This window comes from Cydia splendana, chromosome 15, assembly GCF_910591565.1.
Source record: "Cydia splendana chromosome 15, ilCydSple1.2, whole genome shotgun sequence".
NCBI lineage: Eukaryota > Metazoa > Arthropoda > Insecta > Lepidoptera > Tortricidae > Cydia > Cydia splendana.
This window is the reverse complement of record NC_085974.1, coordinates 10732167-10752157: the sequence shown is the minus strand read 5'-3', so window position 1 is coordinate 10752157 and position 19991 is coordinate 10732167. Positions and strand designations below refer to the sequence as shown.

At 39.7% G+C, this 19991-nt stretch overlaps 1 protein-coding gene across 1 annotated transcript; it reads left to right on the top strand.

Moving 5' to 3' along the window:
• Positions 1-70: 70 nt before the first annotated feature.
• Positions 71-18254, top strand: LOC134797626 (dyslexia-associated protein KIAA0319). Its single transcript, XM_063769956.1, has 17 exons — positions 71-556; positions 927-1157; positions 1879-2116; positions 2990-3272; positions 3890-4010; positions 4408-4637; positions 7999-8221; positions 10616-10773; positions 11602-11742; positions 12386-12626; positions 13716-13906; positions 14248-14337; positions 14986-15186; positions 15889-16105; positions 16458-16625; positions 17077-17221; positions 17873-18254. The coding sequence occupies exons 1-17, from the start codon at positions 394-396 to the stop codon at positions 17886-17888; spliced, it is 3057 nt and encodes a 1018-aa protein (XP_063626026.1). The 5' UTR covers positions 71-393; the 3' UTR covers positions 17889-18254.
• Positions 18255-19991: the final 1737 nt, after the last annotated feature.

Below are 19991 nucleotides of genomic sequence, written 5' to 3'. Positions count from 1 at the left end.
TTTTTTACATTTATTTATTTACTAATATTGGCAGCATTGGGATATAAAGACATGCTGGAAAGTGAATAGCTCGTCTAATAAATGCCAAGCTTATGCCAAGTCAAATAAGAAAATACATCTCGTTGCTGTCACACACATATTGTCAAGTCAAACTGTCAGTCGCGTCCGCAAAATTAAAATCCATAGTGATAATGAAGCAAAATAAAGATAAAACCTAATGTATTTAATATCATTGAATTTTATCTCCACACCCACGTGAATATTACAAACCTAAACTGTTATTGTTACTCCAATTGCAATCCAGATAAGCATTGGCCAAACCATAGTGGTACTTCTAAAAGGCACAAGTTTTTACAATATTGACTATTTTATTTGAAACGTCTGGCCTACATAATGATCAGTATTTCAAACGCTTGCATTAGTTTGTGTATTCTTGTACTTTTCGTCAACATACGTGCTTCTTTGTCTCAATACAGCAAGCCTTGGAGTGACAAATATGAGAGCAATAAGTGTCCAAAACTATACCCAAAGAATTTTATCAATTATGCCCCAGTAGGTAAGTAACATAATATGTTATTCCTAATTAATTACCATAATATCATTATAAACTTTTATGTATCTGGAAGAAATACTTTTATGTTGATATAGAATCAGTAATTTTACATTAGATTAGGCTGTAGACCTACAAAAATACATAAATTTCATTTAAAAAAATTATTGGATTTGACGTAAATGATTGAAATAATAAAAAAAATATTAGGTTTTTCTAAGATACATACCAAAGGGTCAAAATTCTCTCCACTAACTAATTTTATTACATTTATTTTCACTGTTCAGCATTCTACGACGACATTGTTAAAAATGTTGCAGTCCTTAACATTTTAATAAAACCTAAATGTATTAACTTTGAATTTGTCTTCTTCAAGGTAACCTAACTGCTGGAAACTACTCAGAAAAAACAGGTCTCAAGGGTCTCCGGCAATGTGTGATGGCATGCTGCCTAGAGGAAACCTGCAACATTGTGTTTATCTTTGATTCCCGCTGCTTCCATGTGGAGTGTGTGAGTGATGAGCTGTGCTTGCCACTGCTGCGGGTTGGGAGCCCCAAGTGGGAGTCCCATGTCTCCATGATACTGGTCAAGCCTGTGCTGCCCAGTGGTATGTATACAAGCCAAAACTTTAACAGTAATATTAATTTGATTCTAGTTACTTAAGGTCTTTTGTGTACAGGGTGGCTAAAAAATAACTGCATTCCCGTTGCCAGGGAGGTTTTGAGATTATACTGAGCAACTTTTATGGAACCAACCCCAAAATCGCGTAAAAAATGTTGACTGTTTCATACATTTTGGCTGGTCGATTTTCTATGGGAGGGTAAATTTTTATTTCGCGATTTCGAGATTGGTCCCATCTAGTAAAAGTTGCTCAGTATAATCCCAAAACCTCCCTGGCAATGGAAATGCAGTTATTTTTTACCCACCATATATAATATACATTGCATTTGGACAGAACCATCAGACTGTTATATTGAGATTTATTCACTAACCTTATTCATAATCATATACTAAAGTTGACAAGTCGATAATAATCATTTGTCCCTTTCCGACATATTGGTATGATGGAAAGGGACAAACGATTATTATTGGCTTGCTAACTTTAGTAAACGTTTATGAATAAGGGGGTAAGATTATTGAATTGTGGATCCTCAACTACACTGTACAGACAAAGCCCTCTCCTCTCTGCATTTTCGAACTGAGTAAATGGAAGAGTAAGCATTAATATGTGGGTAATGAGGAGGGCTCCTGTAAAAGTCCTTTGAGCATAATGATCATAAAATTATACTACATAGTTCAAATGACCATAACCTTTACCTATTTTTCAGAAAACTGGTCTGACATCCTGGATCAGTCCAGCTACAGAGAAGCTGGCAACAATTATTCCCCCGAGGAAGAGTCCGTGTACTCCCCATACACCAGGAACCAAAACCTGCTCACCGACGATGAGGAATCAAACTTCCTGTCGCATTTCCTTAATAATCTGCCAATGGAGGATGATGATAATAGGCCGTATGATAAATACAGGGATAGTACTGACAATGAATTGTTAGTGGATGCAACTAGGTATTGTATTATCTTTTTTTATTGCTTTCAGTTTGTTTAACATTATATTACTAGAGTTGTCTGGAAGAAATTGCTCTCTAGCGATATTTAAGTTACTACATTGTTTAATTTATATTTTTAAGATTTCTCACATGTTGACCACATGTTAGCGAAGGAGTCTGTGTCAGCTTAGGCAAAAATGTTTTTGTATCTGCTTCTCTGCAGGTCGCATTTCGCAACCGAATCTCGTAAAATTTTGTGAGCAGGTTCGGTAGTTACTAGTTAGAAAGACTTTGTCGTTTCGTTTTTTGGAAAATGTTTAAATGGTGGAAATTGGCATAAAGGACTTAAGGATGTAGGATGTGCCAGCAGGATTTTTGGCACTTAAGACCTTTGTGAGTTCGCTGTGGTAATGACTCAACAAAGTATTTTTTATTTATAAATCGCGAAGTCTACTGCTAACAGAGCCGCTAGTACTACAGTATTGTATTAGACTAGTAAACCTACATAAAGATATGATAAAATATATAGATGGTCAAGCAAATTTTGTCAGTAGAAAAAGGCGCGAAATTCAAATTTTCTATGAGACGATATCCCTTCGCGCCTACATTTTTCAAATTTGCTGCCTTTTTCTACTGATAAGATCTGCTTGACCATCTTATAGTTTATTTTTCACGTAAGCATGTTACAATGCGCTTTTGAACGTCGAATAAGGCTACAAGTTTGTCTAAAAGATCCATAGTGATGTAAGTGATCAGTAAGTAGTTATTTAGATGTTTACCTACATTGTAAAAGGGCGTCTATATCTTATTTGTCTATATCTTATCTGTCTATATCTTTTTAACCGAATTCAGAAAAGGGGGAGGTTATTTATCTAAAAAATGGTTTTTGAAGGTTCCTGGAAAAAGTACCTTGTGAGGTTGGAGTATCAGACTGCCCTTTCAACTCTGAATGCATTCCGCTCGGTCTGAAAACACGCAACGGCATTTGTAAATGCGTACCCGGCACAGAAGAGAACGCACAAGGTGTTTGCGTACAGATGTTGAGGCCTTACTCTAAGGGGCCTACCATTCCTATGGACAGCAAGAAGAGTGGGGAGGTGTCGGAGAAAGCAGACATTAAATCTGAGGCGCCTAAGACTGTTCAGAATTTAACTGTCTCCATTGTTTCTAAAACGGTAAGTTAAGTTTATTATACATACTTAGGGCATACTGAAAATTCCTGGACTTGCCACTTAGAAAAAATAAGTCGTCTCATATATCAGAATCCAGAAACTTTCAGTATGGCCCACGTATATAAATATGTACCAGGCGGTCTAGCATAAGTTGCGTTCTCGCGCGCGAGTCCAAACTTGAAGTCGCGATAGATGTATGGAGTCGTGCGCGAGAACGCAGCTCATGCTAGCCCGACTGATGATGTGTCATTTATAGGCAAAAGATGCCGATTTGACTGTAGCCTCAGTCGCCAAAGTAAATACTATAATTTTTTTTAATAGCATGAATATGGTTTGAAAAGTCGCTCCTCTTTAGACACAATGTCTTTTGCCTGGCTGGAAGAGGGACCCATCTTACTAGAATCAAAGGAATTTGAACTTTCTATACACGTACTTCCACATTCCATATTTCAAACGGCAGCGCGGCACCGTGCTGCGCGCCTGCGACTTTGTGTCAATTGGCATTGGCACCTATTTAAATATGTACTGTAATTACTGTGCACAAGTCTTCGTTGATTCAAATAAGATGTGACCCAACTCCTAATTGTAGGTACCTACCTACTTAAGTGAACATTTTGCAGGTCCAACTTCCAGACAATGAAGTAACTTTAGCAGCATATACAATTCCTGATGAGAAGGCAACAATGAGCCACTATAACTACGCATGGACGTTAGTTGACCAGCCTAATGGTGGATTTACAGGTTTGATTCATTTCTTTCATTAAACAAACTAAAATAAAACAAAGATCTCCCACACTAATGGAGTTTTTCATAAACGCGTGTCAACTTTAACAAGCCGTTAATAGAGGGACTCTAATAAAACACATGCTCAGTGTTCATTACAAGAACAAGAAACGCCAGTAAATATTTAAAATTCCAATGTAATTCATTTAAAGCGTGAAAGCGTGTGATAAATGAGGCACATTTTTGTCTGAAACAATCATTTCATTAAGGAACAGTTCAAAAAACAAAATTGTTTCTCAATGAACACCTACATTTTTCGATTATAGTGTTTTATTTAACATAATGGCATGAAAAGGTTGATAAAAAAGATTAACTCTCAGCAAAACCCCATTACATTTCCATCCCTATTCCTCAGGCAACATGAATCAAAACGGCGCAACAGTAACTCTGACCGAGCTGACCGAAGGCCAGTACCGCTTCAAGCTGACGGTGAACGGCACGAACGCGTATGGCGAAGGCTTCGCTAACGTAACTGTGTTGCCACCACTGAGAGTCAACACACCGCCGCAGGCGATAGTCACGCCGCAGACACAGATGGTTAAGTTGCCGAATTCGGTGGCGGTGCTCGACGGCAGCGCCAGCAAGGTACGAATACATTAAGTAATCTACATTGTAGGTACTGTCTATCGCTTCCCACTTTATACCTCTTATACAGCAATGCCAAAACACAGGTCTTCAATCCAGCGAGTATCATCGTACCCCAAGCCTTGCTTGCCTTAACGCGGTCTCCACTCACAATAGTTTATGGAAGGTTATACAACTTTTAAGTGTCATTTGTGCTGCCGTTTGTCAACGCAAGAAAAGAAAGGATTGAGCAAAGGAGTGTATTGTATGCGGCCGAACGCTTGTGAGGCACTTAAATATACAAAGTGGGCAATCCCTGTCCTGGCCGAGATAATAATATATAATATGTACTCAGTACTTAGTCCATCACTTTCACACAATAACCTAGTTCATTTTAGATTCCATCAACTCTCAATAGCCCTTACACCCTGGCGGGTGCTGCCTCTGCGTGCGTCCCATGACACGGGCAAGGGCAGCATCCGCTCGGTGTACACCTTACATTTCATTAAAGTGTCAAAAGGGCATCTACGTGTTGGCTTCGGCTCCGCGCACGCCTCCCAAAGGTCCGGAACACCATTGTTCCGTGATGGGAAAGACATATGTGACGTTCCACGGGAAAAGGTACCTTATGGCGGCCGGCGCTTACGTCGCATAGCGCCGCAATAATATTGGAGCGGCGTTAATAATAGCGTAAGCGCCAACCGCCATAAGGTACCTTTACCCGTGGGACGTCACATATAATATGTAATATGTAATTTTTAACCCGTCGGCGTCAACTACTCGCGCGGCTACAGCCTAATATCAACCTTCGTGCACAACAACAAGATTCACGATGACGCGCCGCACTAGAGATGTGCGCCGATGGCAAAATCGTCGGCGGCGGCGTCCGATGATTTTTTGCCCGGCGGCGGCGGCGTGATCGGCGTGAAATCGGCGTCGCATAATTTTTGATACTGCATGAGAACGTGACTGTAGAAACTCTACACTAAAGCCTTCCGAGTATTTACTAGGCTATCCAAAACATATTACGTGTGATGTTTTCTAAATTATTGGCGAAAATTATATCCCATCCATGTCACTCGGCAACCATTTATTACCAATACCAACCTAAGTTACCAACGGTATATATGTTTAAATATTAAAATAAAAACCGTGCAAGTGCGAGTCGGACTCGCCGTTCCGTACCATAATGCCATCCAAGTACTGACCCCCCCGCCCGACGTTGCTTAACTTCGATCAAAAATCACGTTTGTTGTATGGGAGCCCCATTTAAATCTTTATTTTATTCTATTTTTAGTATTTGTTGTTATAGCGGCAACTGAAATACATCATCTGTGAAAATTTCAACTGTCTAGCTATCACGGTTCGTGAGATACAGCCTGGTGACAGACGGACGGACGGACGGACAGCGGAGTCTTAGTAATAGGGTCCCGTTTTACCCTTTGGCTACGGAACCCTAAAAAGGATACGCTACATTTTAGTCAGTATTTTTACTTTGTAAGCGGAATACAAATAAAACACAAAAAAAAATATTTATAAGTTAAGTCTTAAATCTATATTGACTTTTCCCAGCCACTGTCGCCTTATCTAGGATTTGTTACGAAATAGTGATGAACTAGGTACATACTTTACATTTGTCTCAACTCTCAACTGAAGTTTAACAGAAATGTATGTTAGAATAAATATGTCATCGTTTTTGAAAGTAAACGTCTCTGGCAGGTTGATTCGCTCAACAGAATGTCTTTGAAGTGTCCCGTTTTATGGAATATTAAGGTCTAGTTTTTTTTTTTTACTGCTAGCTTAGTGATGATACTTGGTGATTTAAGTTCCTTTAAGTAGGTATAATTGTTAAGGTATAGCTTTTTACGAAGCTTTAATCTGACTTTTATAATTTTGATTGAAATAGCTCTAACAGCAGCAACCCCAGATACACCCACCCCCCCTCGGCGCCGACGGTGGCCCGCGCGAAAATTCTGAAGCGCAATATGGCCCTCAGGTAAAAAAGTTTGGAGACCCCTGGCCTAGGCTATAAACCTGCTGTTTTATTGACTTTAGTTCACTGATTAAATTGACAATCAAGAGACTATTGATGTAAAACAAAATGCGTTCTACAAAAAAGCTGTGCGATAAAATATCAAATAATAACCTGAGTTCCAGAAACAAGATCTTGTTTAAATTAACGCTAAATCGTTATCACAGCTAATACCGCAACGAGAAAATACCAGGCAAGTGCGAGTCGGACTCGCGCACGAAGGGTTCCGTACCATAATGCAAAAAACGGCAAAAAAACGGTCACCCATCCAAGTATTGTCCCCCCCGACGTTGCTTAACTTCGGTCAAAAATCACGTTTGTTGTATGGGAGCCCCACTTAAATCTTTATTTTATTCTATTTTTAGTATTTATTGTTATAGCGGCAACAGAAATACATCATCTGTGAAAATTTCAACTGTCTAGCTATCACGGTTCGTGAAATACAGCCTGGTGACAGACGGACGGACGGACGGAGACGGACGGACAGCGGAATAATAGGGTCCCGTTTTACCCTTTGGGTACGGAACCCTAAAAATTATGCTAATTTGGTTCACTTACCAACCAAACCAAAAGGTTGGTTTGGCAAATAATAAGCGAAAAAGCATAAGGATCTTTAAATTATACCCCTGACGCTATCTACTCACTACGCAACATGGAATAAGACACGATAGGTATCAAAATTTTCCACGCCGATTATACGCCGGTCAAATTTATTGGCGGCGGCGGCGTGGAAAAATCGTCGGCGGCGGCGGCGCGGCGGCGCGGCGCACATGTCTGCGCCGCACACGATAAGGGTAGCGTTCAAAGGACTAAAGTTTGTCTTGCGATGATAATTGCCAACAAAATATAACTTTACAGTAAAATGTTAAACGTTACCGTAAAATGAGGTGAGTAGGGTTCGCGGGGAGAGTTGGGTTATGAATGGGGAGAGAAGGGATGAAAGGGGGATGAGAGGGGATTTTAAGGCTACTGCTACAAAAATAATGTTTTCCAATTTAAAATGGAGCTATAGTAATACTCATAATTAAAAAAAATCGATCCAACAATCTTCCAAAATCACCTTTGTATGAAAACCCAACTCACCCCAAATACGAGGGACTACGGGGTAAGGTGGGATTTCCTGTTTATCGTCAAAGTTATGTAATGGAACTACCCAAAATAAAATAAAAACTAAAATACAAACGTCCGGAACACTTATTATATACACCATTCAGTTTGCATGTGTAAAAATAAAATGTTATCGAGGTTTGAATGTCAGTTTTGCGCCTACTCACCCCATTTTACGGTACGCATATATTTTAGTGCAATTTTAGATTAACCACTTCCTTATTCTCTATTATTAATTCTTAGGACGACGACGCAATAATATCGTGGCACTGGGAGCTCACATCCGGCCCTATCGGCTACCAGCCGCCGTTAGAAGACAAGCCCACGCTTGTACTGAAGGACCTCAAGCAGCCGGGGAACTATACGTTCAAGCTCACGGTGGAAGACTCCGACCATGTCAAGAACTCCACTACGGCCAACATTACAGTGTTGAACCATACTGACTACCCGCCTGAAGCTAATGCTGGTAAGAAAATAACACATGAATAAATTTCCGGAAAAATATAATCATTTTGTAGGGTTATTTCTGAAGCTGCATTTTTTGTACAAGCTTTTTAGGTATAGCCACTGTCTTCACTTTTGAAAATTGTGTTTATTTTGTAACTGATTTGATGTGATGTGACTAATGAAATGAGAGAGTGATGAGAGACTAGTACAGTAATTTGCAGAGATAACCCTCCTCCCGCTGCAAACAAGTTTCTATGATTTAGATTTAGATTTCTTTATTTCAAGATGAAAATTACACTATAAATTTGCTACATTCGTCAAAATTATGTTTATCTTCTCATCATGATCGTCAAAAATTACATTATATATTTAAAAATAAAAAATATTAAGATTAATAAAATTATGTCTCCCAATAAGGATCGTCATGTACAAAGAAAAACATGTCAAACAATTGAATATAAACCAAGTTAACATTAAAGTCGATGTCAACATAAATAATTTGTAACTGTCATTAAAATGTCGAATTTAAACATAAAAATATCACAAAAGAACAAAATGTCATGTTTAAAATACAAATCTACAATTTAATAATAAATAAAATTACATATGTTGTTACAAATTCAATTCCATGTACTCATTTACAGAGTACAGAGGGTTATCCAACAAAAGGTTTCTCAATTTGCGCTTAAATGTTTAGTCACACGGCTCATTTCTCAGAGCGGCAGGTAGGTGCTCGTAGTAAGTAGGGCCGATTACTCGTGGGTTCTTTCTTGAAAGTGCCATGCGACGGGGAACTGTTCTCAGACGCCCTGCAGCTCGAAGCAGTTTGCCCGGAAAGTTAATGCGTGCAAATTGGGATATATTCTGTCTTACATATATGAGTACATCGAACAGGTACTGTGAGTAGTGCGTCATTATACGTTGAGAACCAAAAAGCTCTTTACAAGGGTGCCTGTCTTATGCAAAGGCGGGTTAGTTATCTCTGCAGCTTACTGTACAATTTCAAATGAGTATTACCCCTTTTTACGCGCTTACCGTGGTACCAAAAGCCGAAACGAAGAGTTGTGTTTTTTTAGTATGGAGATATGTTTGTTCAGTTTGTTTGTACCAAGGACCGGAAAACCCCTCTTTACGCTTAATTCTATCAATTCGGTAACCCAATCGATTCGGTTACCTTATCATTCGGTAACCCTATCATACTGTTACCTGATTGTAATGGTAAGCTTGTTGAAACGGTAACCCTAACCTTTAACCCAGTTAATCTCAAAACCCCATCGCGATAGGGTTTAAGTTAAGGGTTTTAAACAGGTTTTCATTCAGTTATGGTAACCTTTATTATCGATTGCTTATTGGTTTGCTACCTTTAAAGTAGTTTTAGTGATGTGCCGTCAGAACTAAAAAAATAGTTTATTTTATTTATTTTATATTTTTTTACATAAAATTATTTATTACATATTAGGGTACAGTATCTTAAATTAAAAACTAAAATTAAATCTAGAATTAAAAACTAAACTAATCTAAATTAAAATAAATCTATAAAAGGCCCGCGCGGCATTGTGCCAAAGATGCTGGCAGCATTCCCTCGATGAATCGCAATACTGATGCGCTGCGAGAGAAAGCTGCCAGCTCTCTGGTCACCGGTGGTATCAACCAACTTTATTTTATATATATATATTTTTTTTTTATAAATTTTATTTATTTTATTATATTTATTTATTTTATTCATTTATTTATTTTATTTACTTTTTTTTTATTTAAGTACTTTATTTATTTTAATTATATTATTTATAATATAATAACATTTATAATAAGCACCACACAGGTAGGTATAAAGATAAACAAAGGAACGGCAAAAAAACTTGTTTGTGCTGGAGGCTTCATAGACCGCTCATGCCAACCTCGGTTATTCAATAATAAGTTGAATTTAAGTGTGCGTAAAGATTACAATCGTTTGAACTGGTCGAAAACCTTATAATGAGGTAACTGAATAGACTGGGTTTTTATTTCGGTTACCGGTAACAGAGGTTAACTCGATCTGATACGGTTACCGAATCAAAGTGTTACCTTATCAGACGGTTACCGTTATGGTAGGGGTTTTATAACCACTTCTAAAATAACCCTATGAAAAACCCCGGTTAAGGTAACCGGTTCCGGTCCCTGGTTTGTACAGATGTAGTGAATAATGGTTTTTCTTCGTATTTTCTCGGAAACATTCGTATTTGTCATGCTACTTCAATCAACCTCAGTTCAGTATACTTTTTGTACCGAGACTGACTGAAATAGCAAGATACGTACGTTTCCGTGTAAATACGAAGGAAAATAATTATGCACTAAATCTGTATTCTTATTACGTCCGTAACCGGACGGTAAAAAATTGTGGGCGTACAATTTTTCAATCGTTCTTGTTTGTCAGGTCAAGACGTAATAATCTACCTCCCGAACAACAACTTGACGCTGAACGGGAGCCTGTCCACGGACGACCACGAGATCACCTCGTGGGAGTGGACGAAGGCCGCCGAGGACGAGAACAAGGCGGTCGACATGCAGAATACTCACTCGCCTTACTTGCAGGTAGGCTATACATATGTACATTAACCCTAGCCAGGCGTGGCTCACTCCGCGATTTCGTCGCGTCGCAACAAGTAGCTACTCGTACAAGTACATCCGTCCCACACCAATTTTGGTGGCTAGCCAGAGGCCGCGCGTGGCGCTTGCGCCACCTAGCGGTCATATCTGTCCTAATCGTAACAGACGCGTTTTGTTAGAGAGTGAATCTTCTGTACCTAGTACAATTATTTGTGACGTCCCACGGGTAAAGGTACCTTATGGCGGTTGGCGCTTACGCTATTATTAACGCTGCTCCAATATTATTACGGCGCTACGAGACGTAAGCGCCAGCCGCCATAAGGTACCTTTTGCCGTGGAACGTCACATTTATTCTGTGCCCTCCTAGCCCTAGCTTAGGTGAAATTTTCCTAAAATGAACTACTTCAACGTTATAATGCATACGATACTTTGTTTAATTTATATCGTTTATTGTTCTATGTTTGTCCGCTAGTTATGTATGGTTGCGCTCTAAGATTAGCAGCGTTCGCAATAATACGAACTAAGCAACTTACTTTGTAAATGAGTTAGCGCTTTCAATGGTTACTAACTGAGTATTTCAATAGGTGCTTTAGTAAGCACACCCGGCATTCAAGACATGTTTCGACAATTGGTGGCTTGTTTGAGAACTTTGATGTCACTTTGGTGGATAGCTGTAAGAATTTCCCTTATGTGTGTGTAATGGCAGTGGCTTCCCCAAAAACTAATACCATAACTAAAGATTAGTTAGCCCAGAGTAAAGTAACTTGCTTTTAGATTCCTTATTGGTTCCTTTTATTTCTCTCTGTTTACCAGCTATCAAACTTATCGGAGGGTATGTACACCTTCGTGCTTAAAGTGACGGACTCCTCGGGTCAGACGTCAGCCGCCGAAGTGCACGTGTTTGTCAAACCGCCGACCAACACTCCGCCAGAGGCCCGCGCCGGCCCCGACCAGGTAGGGACTGCATGCAAGTTTTGGTATTACCCAGACTTGTTAATAACAGCATGCGAGAGTAATAAAATAAACATGTGTCTGTCTTATACTCACTTACGGATACGGAATTATGTATGTAGGTACTTAAATTTAAAGGGATACAATGTTTGGCATAAAAGCATGTAAAGAGAATCGAATCGTTTTTCTTGACAATGCTAAAGAAATGTCTTGTTACAGTTTTGTCTATTATTACACGAACACAAAATTTTACAAAGCGAAGATATTTCATTATACTTTTTTAAGCTATTAAATAACTATACCATATTATTCCAGTTCATATCCCTCCCCCAAACGTGGGTAACCCTCAACGGTTCGGCCTCGCACGACAATCACTGTACAGTCGCATACATATCGCGCTGCCTCGTCGGCCCCACTCATTCTAGTTCATAGTCCTCCCCCATACACGGGTAAGCCTCAACGGCTCTCCCTCCCACAAGACCCTCTGTAAAGTCATATCTCTCCCCCAGTTCCAGTTCATATCTCTCCCCAAAACATGGGTAACCCTCAACGGCTAGGCCTCGCAAGATGGTCACCTCCTAGTCCCTTACACCTCATGCTGGCTGCCTCGCCGGTCCTACTAACTATCAAACAACTCTCATTCCAGTTCATATCCCTCCCCCAAACGTGGGTAACCCTCAACGGCTCGGCCTCGCACGACGATCACCGTATAGTCGCATACACATGGCGCTGCCTCGTCGGCCCCACTAACAGTACCATCCTCAACTTCAATGAGTCCGTCGCCAACGCGACCGGCCTCACAAAGGGCCAGTACGTTTTCTCGCTAACTGTACTTGACGATAACGGGAATTCCGCCTCGGATAATGTGACTGTCAATGTGGCTCAGAGTAAGTTTATAGAATACTAATATTGATTGGGAATATCTGAAATCGGAGTAAAAATATATTTCCATTTCACGACCAATTTGATTAAACACTTTAGATTATGATATCGGAAGTTATGTTTAATTACTGTAGCTTTTATTGCATAATATGACTGACGGCCTCTTTAGGTTGCATACAAATTTGGACTTTAAATGTGAACGATAGATTTCAAATTCATAATCATCATTTATATTCTGTTATCGGTTCGGCGCCATATTTAGCATTCTAACTAGGTACAGTAGGTACCTCGTCTGTATAGAAGGAGGTTTTTTGCGTTGGTTTTATTGCCCAGTAAACTGCAATCGCTATGTTTTTCTTCAATGACTATTAAAACAAGGCAAACAATGGAAATAAATTATCCTATTCTAGATATTCCTAATTGACTAGAATCACTACAATATAAATTTAACAAAGCATGCTGCGTGTTATTTGCATGATATATTATGGTATGGTGTTGGCAAAATCTTGTATTGAATATGCTGTACCCTGTAACTATTTTCGAGGAGATTAACTAATCGCACAACGCATGCACTTAACATGCGCAATGTTCTTACATACTTTAATCAGTCCGTGCTCCCCAGGCAGGGGCGTATTTACCCTAGGGCCATCCGGGCCATGGCCTGAGGCGCCAACCCCCAGGGGCGGCATGGGGCGGCATATGCCGCCCCTACCGGATTGCATTTTGCTTTTCTTCCTTGACTTCTGGGGCGGCGAAACGTATTGGCCCGGGTCGCCAAATTTCAAAATACGCCCCTGTCCCCAGGTAAAATAACTGTATTTTAATGCAAATAATCATCTCATAGGTAAGTTAAGCTACTACAATGTTATACGTTGATGTTATTTTTTTAATTTTTATTTACTCAAACGTTATTATTATCACCTGAAAATTTAGTTTTGTTAGACATTCCCCTAATATTTGTCTAAATAAAAACTGATATTTTCCATTATTTAAATAAAAAAAACATTAATGTAATTAATTGATTGATTGATTGATGTTAGCAGACGACTCTAATTAATACAAAATAAAACCTAATAACCCCATTCGACCTGTAGACCAGAATAGTCCTCCGAAAGCGAACGCGGGCGGCAACCAAGTACTGTACCTGCCTCTGCCGGTGCTTATTCTGAACGGGTCGAAATCGTCGGACGACTTCCGCATCGTGTCGTGGAAGTGGACGCGCTCGGGCTCGGGCCTGGCCGCCGGCACCGTCATACTCGACTCCGACAAGGAGCCTGTGCTTATGGTGAGTCACTTGAAAGTTTAAACCTTGGTCTGGTTCACGCCGGTAATTGACCGAGCGACTACTACTACTGTTACTGTTTTGTTATCTATTTGACAATGTATAATCAATACTGAATAAAGGAACAACTATGAATATATACGAGATTAATATATCGTAAGTTCTAACAAGCCTAAAATGTATGTTTTGTTTTTTTTTTTAGGTTTAGGTATGCCTGTGACTGCGAATTTCGTGTTTCAAAAATAATTGTTAGATTTAATATGTCGAAAGCTAACTAAGCAAACATAAATACGTCGGGATATGAAGGTTCGAATACTCGCTAATCGACTTCTCCTTGCTTCTAGTTAACGAACATAGAGCCGGGCCGCTACGTGTTCGAGTTGACGGTGACGGACGACCAGGGCGACTCCGACAGAGACACCGTCAGCGTACAGGTAACTACTAGCTACGAGTATAATGTCAATCAGTGGAAAACGAATCATGGGACTTTATTAAATCATAAATCATTTATTTTTCGTGATAAACTTAGTGTACATACAGAAGTAACATGCTTAATACAAACATACAAACAATTACTATTACAGATGCAAAGTACCTGTTTGTCGTCCACTGATGTTCTTAATTCGGAATGAAACCATATACAGCTGAATGAGCTCTTTTAGACGCAAAATGCGTTACGTACAAAATATGTACCACCAATCACCATTTTCATTTAACATTACATACTCGGAAACTCTTCTTCATCCTCGCGTTATCCCGACATTTTTTCCACGGCTCATGGGAGCCTGGGGTCCGCTTGAAACTAGGCCTTATTGGGATTAGTCCGGTTTCCTTACGATGTTTTCCTTCACCGAAAAGCGACTGGTAAATATCGAATGATATTTCGTACATAAATTCAGAAAAACTCATTGGTACGAGCCGGGGTTTGAACCCGCGACCTCCGGATTGCATGTCGCACGCTCTTACCGCTTACTCGGAAACTATTAGATATATTTTAATTAAATTTTGAGCGTAGTGTATTTGTGAGCCGCTACTTAGCATCACTTTATTTAAATACACATGAATGTCAATTTAATTTGCAGGTGAAGCCAGATCGTCTAGAACGCAACCTACTGGAGATGACCCTCAACATTCCCATATCGTCCTTCACCCAAACACAGCTCGAGTCACTCATACAAAAAATGACGCTGCTCCTAAAGGATGACGTTAAGATCAATGTCACGGAAGTGCGCGGGGAAATTGATTCGGGGAACACACAACTTATATTCTTCTTGTGGGAAAATGTAAGTATCTATAACGCTCGATAAGTTGTAGGTCTTCTTACGAGTATGATACTTCTTGAATAAGATTGTACTTTTTTGGGGGAGAAACTGTGTAGGATCGAGTTATACTGTCGATTTTTATACCCTTCTTTCATTTCGTGAGGGGATGGATTCAGGGATAAAAGCGTGTTCTTTTTAGGGTTTCGTACCCAAAGGGTAAAAACGGGACTCCACTGTCCGTCTGTCTGTCACCATGCTGTATCTCATAAACCGTGATAGCTAGACAATTTCACAGATTTTGTATTACTGTTGCTGCTATAACAACAAATATTAAAAAGTCGGAACTCTCGGTGGGCGAGTCCGACTCGCACTTGTCCGATTTTTATTCCAAATGTCCGATTTTTATTTAGTCCGTCTCAAATGGCATCTAAATGCGTTTAGCTATTTTTGCATAAAAGTAATAAACATACATCGGTCCTAACGAACATTAATGTACCCGTTACCGACAAAATATATTGACTATACCCTCGTAAGTCCCTGCGTATAATTTTTTGTATATATTGCAAAATCTATTTTGAACTTTTATTGTGTAACTAAGGATTCCAATTTCAAAGACAAAACAATTGTACTGGGTCTCAGGATACTAAGGATCCGGTCATTCAGTTATCAGACCAGAAAACATAGCTAGGTCATATCTCTAGTTAATCGAGCGTTTTATCTCAGGGTCAAGCGATGGAAGGCATCCGCGCACTGTCCCTGTCTCGCGCGGCGGCGGCGGCGGCGGGCCCCGAGGCGGCGGCGCGCGTGCGCACGACGCGCTGCCTCAGCACGTGCTCGGGCCGCGGCGTGTGCGACGACGCCTCGCGCACGTGCCGCTGCGACGCCTTCTGGATGCAGAGCCTGCTCGCGCAGCTGCAGCCGCACCACATGCCCGACTGCGGTCTGTATACCTATGTTCTCTACTTCAGTGTCCAGCGATGGAAGGTTTCCGCGCACTTTCCCTGTCTCAAGGCAATGGGGCCCGATCACCAAATTTTGCAGATGCAAGAATATGGCCCTATCCGTCCCTGTACAATTGAAGTAGCGATTGATAATCCAGTTATCAAAAAGGTTCGCGATCGACTGTAAAGGGGTTCGCGATGAACGTAGCTCGACCATATCTAGCTCGAAATAACTATGTGTTTGTTTTTTTTTCGTCATGTGATTCGCGGTACTCTAGGAAATTGATTAGGACCTATCCCGGGGTAAAAATTGGAGAAACCCTGGAGACTATGAATTGACATGCATTACAGATTGGTCGGTGGTGTACGCGAGCCTGGGCGGCGTGGCGCTGCTGTGCGCGCTGGGCGGCGGCTGCTGGGCCGCGGCGCGCGCGCTGCGCCGCCTGTGCGCGCCGCGCAAGCCGCCCAGGAGGCCCAAGTACCGGCTGCTGCCTGTTGCTGACCATGAGGACAAGCCGTGTGAGTACTCTATACTAACAGAATTGGTGAACATGAGATTGACCGCTTAGCATGACCTGACTTGCGTGCGACTCCATGCTTAAAGTCGCGCTTGATATACGGAGTCGCGCGCGATAACACAAGTTAAGCTAAGCGGTCTGGTGATATTATTTTACTGTTTGCCTGGACCATTCTATTTAAAAGTGTATTTACACTACACTTTTTATTCAGATTTGGAATTTTTTATGTTTTTTCCATTCAGAATCACGAGCTCATTCGACACTATAATGGGAGAAAAAAAGTGTCCCAAAATGTCCATACATTTTTCGTTCCTTTCCTTCCGTTACCGTCATACAAAGCCTATAAAAAGCGGTAACGGGATGGAAATAAAAATATTGAAGACTTAGCCCAACCTGAAATGAAATTTATTCACTTGTGAATATTTATGATGTCTTATTTATTCCCTTTTCAGTCACTGCCAAAGACCTGTCCGAATCCGAGACGGAGTCGGACGTGTTATTCGAGAGCAAGAGTAAAACCACATCGTTCGCGACGCGACTCATGAACGGCGAGGCGCCGCACACCTACAAGAAGAACGGACATTACAAGGGCACCAGGTGACTAATATGTATTTCCTCTTCATCCTCGCGTTATCCCGGCATTTTGCCACGGCTCATGGGAGCCTGGGGTCCGCTTGACAACTAATCCCATGATTTGACGTAGTTTTCTACGTAGTTTTGACGACGCACTAGTTTTTACAAAAGCGACTGCCAACCCAGACCAACCCAGAGGAGAAACTAGGCCTTATTGGAATTAGTCCGGTTTCCTGCAACTGGTAAATTTCATTTTCGTACATAAGTTCCGAAAAACTCATTGGTACGAGCCCACGACCTCCGTATTGAAAGTCGCACGCTCTTACCGCTAGGCCACCAGCGCTCTGACTAATATTTCCTATATACAGTTAAATTTAAGTACACAAAAAAAAAGATCAAACATCTTTTTGGGCTCTCGATAATTTAATAAAAAAATAAAATCTACTAATAACTCATATCATAAATAGAAGGTGGATACGTACATTGTGACGTTACCATCCGCGTTTCGTAATATATCTTATTATATCATTTTTCTTCTCTCCCGCTAAATTACTATCATACAATGTACCTGTACGGAAAATGGTACCTAACCAAATAGGAGGAGACACTTGGAGTAGTTTTTTGTACATGTAAAATTAACAATAATATTTTATCTTGAAAAATGATTATTTACAGGAAAGTAAAGACGTAGCTCAGAAGTTACGTGGTGGCGCGGGCGCGAGCACAGCTGTGTTGGATCCTTTGATACTTACGCGACTACGGACGACAGGACAGGTAACGTCTAGCTGGCTAATAGGACCTATACATCAGTGGCAGTCTGTATAGTGCGATTGAAATGTATCTATGAACAGGCCTTAGAAAGCATTCGACAATTTCTAGCAAAATGTGTTTGAAATCGAACCTCAAGTCATTAGCGTGCGATAAACACGACTTTATTAAGCCTACTAGGCAACTCCTGGTTGAATGACTACTATAAAAATAGTATAAATGGTCAGTGAAAGCGCTGTTTTGCGTTCATGTCAAAGGCAAATTTAGAAAAAATGCGTGTTTCTGTATTTTAAAAACTATACTTCGCTAGGTTTAATAGACAGAAAATGAAAAGAAAAGCGTTAGACGTTGTGAAAACAATGAAATATAATAATACAGCACCCACGTGAGTCGTTATTGAAAAATATATGAGAATATTTAGCTTGAATTAGGTATTTTTACTAAAAAGTCACATAGATAATTTTGTTAAACGTGACGTCCCACGGCAAAGGTACCTTATGGCGGTTGGCGCTTACGCTATGATCAACGCCGCTCCAATATTATTGCGGCGCTATGCGACGTAAGCGCCAGCCGCCATAAGGTACCTTTTGCCGTGGAACGTCACAATTAATTATCAAGCCATAGACAAGTGAGGTAACATGTAAAATAATTATCTATGTCATTGTATATTTTTTGGTGTGATTATGTATTTATCTCATATGTTTTAATCGTGCATAGGCGTCTCAGTTGTTACCACTAATAACACTTGGTGGTAACTAGCGAGAATAACCCAAAATATCTCACTAGTCATCAGTTTTGTGTTCGGTCATTAAGATGTAATAAACACATAAACTTACATAAATCACATGTATTTAGACAAATTATGTGCAACAAAATAGAATTTGTGTGCTGTACGTGAGAGTCAGTATGATTAAATTTAATATTGTTTTACGTGCGATTCTCTTGCTAATAATTTATATATTTTACGAAATGAGTATATTTACATTCCAGTACTTAATACATATAGATGGTCAAGCAAATCTTGTCAGTAGAAAAAGGCGCGAAATTCAAATTTTCTATGAGACGATATCCCTTCGCGCCTACATTTTTCAAATTTGCCGCCTTTTTCTACTGACAAGATCTGCTTGACCAAGTATATTTTATTTACTTTATTTTAATAGTATTTAAAGCCTTTTTTACACGGCTACTGCATGTTTTTGTTACTGTGACTTTTTTAATATAAATAAGTGAATCAATGTACTTAGAACTTAGGACATACATACATTAGATTAAGGATATTTATCATTTTATTTTTAATTATACACATTGGAGTAACGAAGTTGTCATGACTAAAATATTCTATGACTCTTTTACCAACAATAAGTACGTTTTGCATATTCCGGAACTAGAAAAAAAACTTTCAAAAGTTATTTACGCCATCTACTATTATTGTACGCCTCGCTCAGGAAACTACTGTTGTATTTACTATATCTTTATTTATGTTATTTTAGGTCACATTCCAGTATCATTCAATTCCTTTTTGTATGACATAGGTATAATGGTATAAAGGTGCCACGTAATACGCACTCAACTACGATGTGTATAAGAGTACCTAAAAGTTTTTTTTAAGGGTTGCACTGATATTAATAACAAAAGAACTGTATACATATCGGTGTCCAGTGGCCCGGTACACACACACACCGAGAGTACTATATAAATATTGTAATATATCAGCTAAATACCTATCCACAATATCATAAGTAAAAATATGTATGTAGATTTGAATTTATAGTTCAGTCGACCTTAAAAGTCGTGGAATGCTTTAGCACTTTGTCATTTGTGTGCGTTACTGCGATAAAGGGTTGAAGCAACGCACCAGGCCGACTGTACATTTTATATACCTAGGGGCATTTGCACAAATATGAATCTAGACTATTCTAGACTATAATACCAATATATATTAATAACCAGTTGACGTAAACAGAATAACAGATGTATCAAAGTAAACACCTTATTATTAAGTAACTATAAGATTATAAAATTCCGT